Below are 10,305 nucleotides of genomic sequence, written 5' to 3'. Positions count from 1 at the left end.
ATGACCCATGTGAAGACAGCCTTTACCACAAACTGTACAAGAAAAGGGCTTTTCACCTGTATGGATCATTGTGTGAGTCTTCAGATGATGCTTGTGATTAAATATTTTGCCACACTCTGTACAACTAAAACTTTTCTTCCCTGTGTGACCCCTCATGGATTGAGTTTGTTTTGATGATTTCAGGTCCTGAGACAGCTTGCACTGTCCTCCCACATGTTGTGTCTTGTGTGATTTCAGTGTGTTTAAAGCTGACTGGTCTCCCCTGGTCTCCTCCCACTCATCACTGTCATCAGTTTCTGATTCAGAACAGTGTGAAGAGAGAAGATGGTCATCACTAGCTGGTTGTGATGTTCCACAGTCCTCTACATCAGTTTGTATTTTCATGTCTTCAGTTGAGGTGCTGGCTACAGCTGCTGTCTCTCTGTTTTCATCATCACCTTCACTTCTCACTGCTAGTAATGTCAATGTTGACCCACCAGCCTCTTCCTCCTGTTCTTCTTTAATCTGTGGAGGTTGTTGTTCCTCCTGAACCAGACTGGAGCTCCACTCCTCTCTACACACAGGGGTGTGCAGGAAGTCTAGGAAAAATATACAATGAGAGTTTACAGCAGTGTTCCCTCAGTTCACTGAAACATTGGAGCATCATTCAGTGCCCAGGTGCAGGATACACAAACAACAAAATGAAATCAAGTCTGCCCTCACTTAAAAAATAATATGGGTTCATCTTTACACCCTCAGTAGTGGCCCACCTTCTCCAATAACAGAAATAAAGACAAGGTTCTTGAAACTTACTGAGATGAGGGTGGTCTTCAGGTTCCTGTTTAAGGTGGTCTTCAGGTTCCTGTTTAATAGAAACAGTCCTGGCTGGAGAACTGATCTTCACCTGCAGACTGGACTCCACACACTGATCTGGAATGAAGAAATTAAAGCATGAAAACTTGAATAAGGACTTAGTGACGTGAATAATAAGGACTATGGTGTAATATACAAATTTGAACACGTTGATTGCTTTCATTAAAAAAAGAAAAAAAATGCTGGGATGTCCGTACAGAAAATATTGCATGTTTGAGTGATGAAGCATCCCAAACCTAGTAGCGAACTAGCTTGCATTGTTTTCAAAGGAGATGGTGGACAGGATCAGGAAACAAAAGAACATTTTTACATGTAATCTGAGAGGCTTTGAGCACTTTTTTTTAGTTCACCTGGATGTGGGAGAAGTTCACCTGGATGTGGATGTGCATTAGTCCCACGCTGGTGAATGCTAACCTGGTGAAACCTAATCCTAACCTCAGTAAAACTATGCCTAACCCTAATCCTAACCCTACCTCAGTAAAACTGTGCCTAAACCTAACCCTAACCTGAGTAACCTCAGTAAAACTATGCCTAAACCTAACCCTCATCCTAACCTCAGTCAAATTATTCCTAGTCCCCGAAGGAGGCACAGCCTGCTCCACCGTGTGCCCAAAAACGAGCACTCCTGTTCTCAATCTAACTGAATCTCAAACTAACTGTGACGTCGCAGCTTTAGCCGATAGAGAAGTGAGCGGCCAGAAGGGCCGCAAACTTCTAGTTATTATTATTAATTAGATTAAATACAATATATAACTTGGCAAACTCAACAGTGGCGACGTGGATCATGGGGAATACCTTGTCAAAGTCATCATATCGCAGTCAGCAAGTTTCTTTTATAAGTGTGTGGGGGGGGGGGGGGGGGCATTAATTGTTGATTTAATTTGGTCAAGTTGACACAGTCAGATTGTTTAAACCTCTGCTTCAGTATTCAGGACTTGTCACTGTCATGTTGCAGTTTGAATAATTTTACAGTATCACATCTGTTAGATTGTTTTGACATCATGTTGTATGACACATTGTCAAACTAAAGTAAAGTCTAGCATTTCATCCACAGCAGTTTCAAATTAACTAGATAGTGCTGTATTTTTACCTGTATGTCTCCTCATGTGTTTTTCGAAACTGCGCATATAAACAAATATTTTAGCGCAAACTGTACAAGTAAATCGCCTTTCCTCAGTATGAGTTCTCATGTGCATCTTCAGCTTATCTTTTCGAGCAAAGCCTTTGGCACAAACTGTACAAATAAAGGGCTTTTCCCCTGTATGTGTCCTCATATGTCCATCCATGTCGGTATAGCGGTTGGCACAGATTGTACAAGTAAAGGGCTTTTCTCCTGTATGAGATCTCATGTGTTCTTTCAGCTTATCTTTTCGAGCAAAGCCTTTGGCACAAACTGTACAAGTAAAGGGCTTTTCCCCTGTATGAGTCCTCATGTGTAACTTCAGCTTATCTGTTCGAGCAAAGCCTTTGGCACAAACTGTACAAGTGAAAGACCTTTCCCCAGTGTGTATCCTCATGTGTCGGTTTAGATCTCTCAGTATGCCAAACCCTCTGCCACACAATGTACAATTAAAGCCTTTGTTCCCTTTGTGACTCTTCACAGATGTAGTTTGTTTTGAAGATGTCAGGTCCTGGGACAGCATGTTGCTCAAAGTTAGTCTTTGTCCTTTAACATTTTGTGTTTTGTGTGATTTCAGTGTGTTTAAAGATGGCTGATCATCCCTGGTCTCACATTCATCACCATCTTCTGTGTCAGATTCTTCACTAGGCTGCCACTCATCACTGTCTTCCGTCTCAGTTTCAGAACATTCTGAAGGGAGGAGCTGCTCATCACCAGCTGGTTGTGATGTTCCACAGTCCTCTACATCTGCTTGTGTTTTCATGTGTTCAGTTGAGGTGCTGGCAAGAGGCTCTGTCTCTCGGTTTTCCTCATCTTCATGTTTCACTGCTAGTAATGTCAACGTTGACTCAGCAGCCTCCTCTGGACTATGAAGTAGCTCCTGTAGGTCCACTTCAATCTGTGGAGGCTCTGGTTCCTCCTGGATCAGATTAGGATTCCTCTCATGCTGTTCAATGGGAACCTCCTCGTTGCACACAGGGTGGAGCAGGAAGCCTAGACAAAAGATGAAATGAGAGTAAAACACTGAATATTTGAACTTGAGAGAAAGAAAATCAACAGAGACTAGACTAGAAGACAAGGTTGTCACGCTACGGGCAGAGTCCATCCACAGAGCCTAGTCCTTCCAAGCACCAGAATTCCTCTCACAGAAATTTGGTTCTGAATCTGAATCTGGTTCCATTTGTACACTCTAGAGTTACAGACCCATATCGGTTTTGAAACACATTTCACCTCAATAAAATTGGCACACATCTAACTACTATAAGAGCTCATGTAAAAAAGGAAAAAGAAAATCATAAAAAATATTGTTTTTTAATAAAAATAAATACCAATACCAATATTTTCCAATATTAATTGCTTATGGTAATATCGTCCGGCCAATAATATCAGACATCCCTATTGTCCGTAGTTAATCACGCGATTAATCCCAAGTTAATCACATATTTTGTATCTGTTCTATATCTACCTTAAACAGATATTAATACTCATATCAACAAGGAAGTAGACACATACTTGCTTTATGCAAATGCAGCATGTTTATTATTTTTGGAATAATGACAAAACATTGTCCATAATAGGCCTAACAAGCATATAACAACTTGAGAAAATATCTGCTTCCATTAGGACAGATTAATAGTGAAAGGACCACCACTCATCTGCCAATAGATTTAGGTGAGGTGCTGCATGCCTTAAGAAGGTCTAAGACCAAAAGCTTGCACTTTATTTAACTGAAAATAAAGAACATGATTTTGCACACTTTTGAGTGTGCAGAGGCTCCCTTTAATTTTTCATTAGGACAGATGTAAAATAAATAAACGTTTATACTTGGCATTCGATCACTCAAACCTCAGCATCCCTATTCTAAGGGGATATTCACCAAAAGTAGCGGATCTACAAGCTCACTATAAGATGCAAAGCTTGTAGATAGGCCATTTTTGGTGAAGAGAGTTGGTGTATGGAAAAAATAATTCAAGTACAGTGCAGCTCTGGGGTGTTTTAAAAGCAAGCATAGGGGCATTTGAGGGCCTAAAGTGGTTTAACTGAAGTAATAAGCTATTGATACATTCTAAATATTATCAAAGTATTCTGAGGCACCCTGGACTGGTGTTACTACTTCACTATGAGAAACCCAGCTGTTATGTTATGATGTAGACTCTGGAGTCACTGTGATGGCTCGTTGGAGATGTGTGGCACAAGGCATACAGTATGCCAAGTTCTCTGGCGGTTGTTGCATGCCTTCGGTGGTCACTGTCAGCGTGTTGGTGTGGGGGACTGGGGAGCCCTGTATACAGGATGTATGCTTCTCCTGTACAAGGTAGAGACGTACTGTTTTTGGGAGCGTGCGTGTCTAGGGCTCGTGCTGTCTGCCGCCGCACGCTGTTCTCGGCTGTGCGCGACGCCGTCAGCGGTAATAATTGTGGTTGTGCTTGTCTGCTGCAACAATCTCAGCTGTTTTGTCTGTCTGGTACAACTACTACTAGCCCTGCTGCTAGCCGCATCTCGCACTGACTGTTGTCAGTTAACCTCGCGTCACCAGGCTTTCTGGGGGAAAGCCTGGTATTCGTTTACTAAACAGGTTGTTTGATCCGGTTTAGACCGGATGACATCCTACGCCATTGTGTAGTCAAAACAGACAACACTTTGGCCGGAACTACCAAACCGGAATCAGTTTTAACTAACCTCGCCTACGCCTACCAGGTTGCCTGGTGTTCGTTCACATCAGGCCGTTTGGTTTCCGCTCAACGCAGAAACCACTAGAAGAAGCGGCTTGATTTGGTTCCCGCCATTTGTTTCCACAATCACTATTAAAATGCTTGAGTAGTCTAGTGTAGTCTTGCCAGTCGCTACGAGTTGAAAGATGCATATACCAAACACATTTTTCAAAAGCAAAACTACTCCCCATCAAGGAGTTTATTAGGTAGGCCCTAAAAGTATGTCCTTGAGCGCACAGGAATTATTTTGGGTTAAAACTGTTTCCGGTGGATAGTTCCGGCCAAATTGTAGTCCCTTGAGTACTACAACATGACGTGTTGTGGTTTCCGCTCCAGACCGGTTACAAGCCCGAAAAGTGAAATGATCCCAGACTAGTTTTAACCAAAAACAAAACTACTTGCGCATGCGCTAACTACTTGCGCATGCGCTAACTGGGTTAAAACTGATTCCGGTTTGGTAGTTCCGGCCAAAGTGTAGTCCGTTTTGACTACAAAATAACGTAGGATGTCATCCGACCGGATGTCATCCGATGTCATCCGACCGGATCAAAACCCCGAAATTGGAAGCGATCCCAGGCTAGTTATCAACGCATTCACTTCCTCACTCTCTATACCACGGAGCGCACGAGGCTCAAAAATCACTGCGTTAATCGCATATAAAAAAATTGACAAAAGGATTTTTTTTTTTTTTTTTGCAACAGTGCTGTATATCTTGAATGCCGAAAATAGCAGATCTACAAGCTCGAAGGTGAGCTTGTAGATCTGCTCTTTTAGACGGGGGGCTCTCTCCATTCCGACATGTCGCCACTCCGACAGTGATTTCTAATTGTCGGAGTGGCGGGTACTAAACCAATTTTGCAAACGTCCTACCACTCCGACAGAAAACGTATCGCCACTCCGACTAGTATAGTCCTCGAAATGACGTCTCCTCCCCCCCCTTCTCTCTCTCTCTCTCCCCTCCTCGCTATTATGATCGTCTCCCCCCCCCCTTCTCTCTCTCTCTCTCTCTCTCTCTCTCCCCCTCCTCCGCTATTATGATCGTCTCCCCCCCCCCCTCTCTCTCTCCTCTCTCTCTCTCCTCTCTCTTCCTCTCTCTCTCTCTCTCTTCTCTCTCTCTCTCTCTCTCTCTCCCTTCCTCCGCTATTATGATCGTCTCCCCCCCTTCTCTCTCTCTCTTTCTCTCTCTCTCTCTCACTCTCTCTCTCTCTCTCTCTCTCTCTCTCTCTCTCCCCCCCTCCTCCGCTATTATGATGCGCACGCACTAAAAAAAAGAGAGAGAGAGAGAGCCAAGCCGATCATCATCATCATCATCATCATAACTAATATGTAGCCTATTTGCGCAGCCTAAAAATAATATGCTTGTGGTTTCATTCTTTTGATATGGGGGTGGGGGTCACCCAACAGTTGTGCGTAGGGCAGAGTGACGCGGGTTGCTGGCGGCGCGGCTGCCGTCTCTCTCTTTCTCTCTCCGAGTCCCTCTCCCTCTCTCTCTCTCTCTCTCTCTCTCTATATATATATATATATATCGGAAACGCATCTTATGTTACATCAGTATTAGGTCTACATTAGTATCAATCATCTGATGATCATTTGATTAGGCCTGGCTACATAAAATGTTGAAATGTAACCATCTGATGCGCGCACGCACGCGTCGGGTCTAACTCTGTTTCACACACAAATTTCTCACTCTCTCTCTCAATCTCTCATCAAATAAAATAAAAGTTTGCATCTGTCTTATCTGAAGGCCTATTTCTCTCAATGAGAGATGCACTCACTCACTAGGCAACCTTCTAATTCTCTCACTCGTTATGTCAGGAAGTTCAGCGCAGTTCCGTTTCAGCTGTGAGACTCACAACCCTCGATCACACACAAGAATTGCCTTTGCTTTGATCTTTAATTGGTGATCAAGTGGGGACCACCATATTCCTTTGATGTCACAGCAGGAGCTAATGACCGGGCAATTCACACATCCATTGTTTGTTTTTCCTTGAAAGCAAATAATGACCGCGCTAATTGATTCATTGGTAACTGGGAGCTATACCAGTGGTTCTCAACCTGTGGGTTGGGACCCCAAATTATTTTGTCCCCAGATGATTAACTTAATATGCATCTCTTTGTCCCCCCCCCCTTTCTCTCTGTTTGTTCTTTCTTTCTTCTTCTTCTTCTTCTTCTTCTTTCTCTCTCTCTCTCTCTCTCTCTCTCTCTCTCTCTCTCTGCTATTTGATGCGCAAAAAAAGAAATTAAGCCGATCATGAGCATAATACAAATGTATTTGCGCCGCCCAAAAATAGGCTAATCATGGCATGCATGCGAGCGTGCGTGCAGTGATGATGGGGACGCGGGTGGTCAGTCACCCAACAGGGCCAACAGCCAGTTGTGCGTCGGGGCAGACGCGCACCAAAATGGCTTGCAGGCAGCGCGGCTGCCGTGTCTCTCTCTCTCTCTCCCTCTCTCTCTCTCTCTCTCTCTCTCTCTCTCTCTCTCTCTCTCTCTCTCTCTCTAGATAAAGTAGGGTCTACTATGTTCTATCCGTCTGTCTTTCAATGTTATATGAGATACTTAAAGTGTGGTTCCTGTGGAACTTTCGGCTTTCTAGGATCTCCTTTTAGTTGACCTTGTACCAGTGATTTGTACCGTCATGAAACTGTACTTTTTTCTATTGCAAACTTAAATAAATTATTCAATGAATCAATCAATCCTCTCTCTCTCTCCACTTGATGCGTGCGCACTAAAAAAAAGAAAAAATAGGCTTTGTTGGCATGACCCCCCCCCCCCCCACACACACACCTCACCTATAAATAAATTAAAAAAAAGCTTACCCCCTGTAAAAGTGATTGCACAAAATGTAGATTATTATCCTATTGGGCCTATACCCATACAAAATCCACCATTTCCAATCAAATTATATTATTGTAATTGGATTCAGCAATAAGGAAATAGTATTGAATTAAAAAAAAATCCTAAAACAATAATTTGATTACAATAAATGTACACCCATAGAATGTAAAAATATAGATGTAGAACACAGAATCAAAAACGGATCTAGAACACATAGAATTCATAGATCTATACAGAAATCCCACAACACACACACTGTGGATCAGCACTTCTTAAACAATTTACTTGTACAGTAAGGTACAGTACACACACACCCAAACACACACAGGGTAGGTATAGCCACGAATGTCCGTTTTCGTATTATATGCACGAAGGGAAATTCGTACTATTAGTACTTTTGTAGGGCGAGAACAGGTTGCAACCGTATAGCTGCTCAGATCCACCGCTCTACTTCAAACCGAGGGTTTTTTTTTTTTTTAATCTCTGTGCTGCTAACTTCCCATTCTAATTGAGCAAAGGCATTTAAGCTGGTAAATCTGTGCAAACCACTTCAGCCCACTTAAAGTCGGTAAAGATCAAGGGGTTGGTTCCCCTTGATCTTTACCGACTTTAAGTGGGCATAATATGTTCACAGCAGGGAGCTGACGACCTATTGAAACGCCATTCACACCTATATCACGGTTTATTTGTTAAATGAGGAGACACATTAGACATTATGAATGAGTTTGGAGAATGAGTTTGGAGAACGAGAGAGAGAGAGAGAGAGAGAGAGAGAGAGAGAGAGATGAGAGAGAGAGAGAGAGAGAGAGAGAGAGAGAGAGAGAGAGATCAGTGTTGAACGTATCCAGCATCTAAAAAAGAAGCCAATAATAATAATAGAAAATGTCCAAATTACGCACTTTCCTCATTTGCAGTGGTGTAAGTAACTGGATCCAAATATTGTACTTTTACTGTCTCCACTACAATTATTTCAAAACTTTAGTTACTAGTAACTTTGCAGATATAAATTATTAGCCTATATTATTAAACATACATTAATGCGCTTTAGCCCTATTCTATACCTTCGCTATTTAAAAATAGGCGATCTACAAGCTCACAACGCGTCACAATGTGACGTGTTGTGTGCTTGTAGATCTGCTATTTTCAACCATTTTGTACTTTTACTTTTGGTACTTTAAGTACATTTTGATGACAATAATTTCGTACTTTTACTCAAGTACATTTTGAATTCCAGACTTTTAGGCTACTTGTAACGGAGTACATCTACATTGCAGTATTGATACTTTTACTTAAGTACAAAATGAGAGTACTTTTTCCACCTCTGCTCATTTGTTATTTTTCATATTTCCTAAATATGACAGAGTTGCTTCGGAAATATCTAATCTGCTAGTTCACGTTGGTCGCGCTGTGATGCGTTGGTGAGCTTGTAGATCAGCTATAATTATGTGAAAGTGCACAGTACTGTGCTGATCCAATTACATTTCAACATACAGCATTTTATTGAGTTGGTAATTAAATCATTAGGCCTATTGATATGATACCCTTAGAGTCTTAGACACTTGACTTCAGACCTGTTGTTTGAGATTTGGTTGTTTCTTTCGGGGAAATCCCTCTAAGGCCTATAAACCAAACGCTGGTAAACCACTATAACAATTATCCAGAATTTTGAGGTGGAAACATGGAGAATGCACAGGCTTAATCATACATGTGCATACATGTGCTGGGAGTGAGAACCATAAGTTTAATGTAACTTGGAGTTGGAGGAGAGCAGAGCTAGAAAGTTATTAGCGAGTCCAGACCACGGAGCTGTGGCTCTTGCACTAATTGGTTTGGCCTACTTTTACGGCTTTTTTAATTGATTGATTGATTTCGTGTGTGTGTGTGTCTGTGTGTGTGTTTCTTTCTGGGTTAAACCCGAATCTCTCCGGAGGCTGAGCATAATACATATTGGAGACGGAAAAAAAAGCTCTGCTGTTTGCTCTACGTAAGCTTTTTTTATTTATTTATAGGTGAGGTGCAGGGGGGGGTTTCATGCCAATAAAGCCCTCTTTTTTCCTTTTTTAGTGCGCATCGAGTGGAGAGAGAGATTGATTGATTAATTGAATCATTTATTTAAGTTTGCAATAGAAAAAAAGTACAGTTTCATGACGGTACAAATCACTGGTACAAGGTCAACTAAAAGGAGATCATAGAAAGCCGAAAGTTCCACAGGAACCACACTTTAAGTATCTCATATAACATTGAAAGACAGACGGATAGACTTTATCTAGAGAGAGAGAGAGAGAGAGAGAGAGAGAGAGAGAGAGAGAGAGAGGGAGAGAGAGAGGGAGGGAGAGAGAGAGAGAGAGAGACACGGCAGCCGCGCTGCCTGCAAGCCATTTTGGTGCGTGTCTGCCCGACGCACAACTGGCTGTTGGCCCTGTTGGGGAATACCAGTAGAGTCGCCGAAATGAAGGTCGCCCGGAATGGTCGCCGACAAGTGTCGCCGACGTGTTTGGAATAGTCGCCTGGCGTTATAGAAAACTCATCCAGGCAGTGAGAAATCTCATCGAGAATGGTCGCCGACGTGTTTGGAATAGTCGCCTATATTTTATTACACCTGTGTTGTGACCTGCTCTTTTAAACACTGCCTCTTTTGTCAAATAAACTGTTATACTTCTACATTTGAGCTCTTGTGTTGTATTTGACGAAGAAGAAAGAAAGAAAAAAGGTGGTGGACCTTTCACCCAGGTCTGTGCAGTGGGGTCACTAGAGAGAGAGAGAGAGAGAGAGAGAGAGAGAGAG

At 42.4% G+C, this 10,305-nt stretch overlaps 1 protein-coding gene across 1 annotated transcript in view; it reads right to left on the bottom strand.

The window, feature by feature from the left end:
• Positions 1-1,198: 1,198 nt before the first annotated feature.
• The window catches only part of LOC308289895 (uncharacterized protein), a gene marked incomplete at its 3' end in the record, with an annotated part of 44,685 nt that continues 35,578 nt past the window's right edge, over positions 1,199-10,305 (bottom strand). The window contains exons 4-5 of the mRNA XM_080731664.1: positions 2,815-2,965; positions 1,199-1,202 (exon numbers count right to left, since the gene is read on the bottom strand). Of these exons, the coding sequence (XP_080587790.1) occupies positions 1,199-1,202; positions 2,815-2,965 (155 nt within the window). The remainder of the gene's footprint in view (positions 1,203-2,814; positions 2,966-10,305) is intronic.

This window comes from Nannobrachium achirus (genome assembly GCF_963921795.1).
Source record: "Nannobrachium achirus genome assembly, chromosome: 1".
Lineage (NCBI taxonomy): Eukaryota > Metazoa > Chordata > Actinopteri > Myctophiformes > Myctophidae > Nannobrachium > Nannobrachium achirus.
This window is presented reverse-complemented; position numbering and strand designations above follow the sequence as displayed.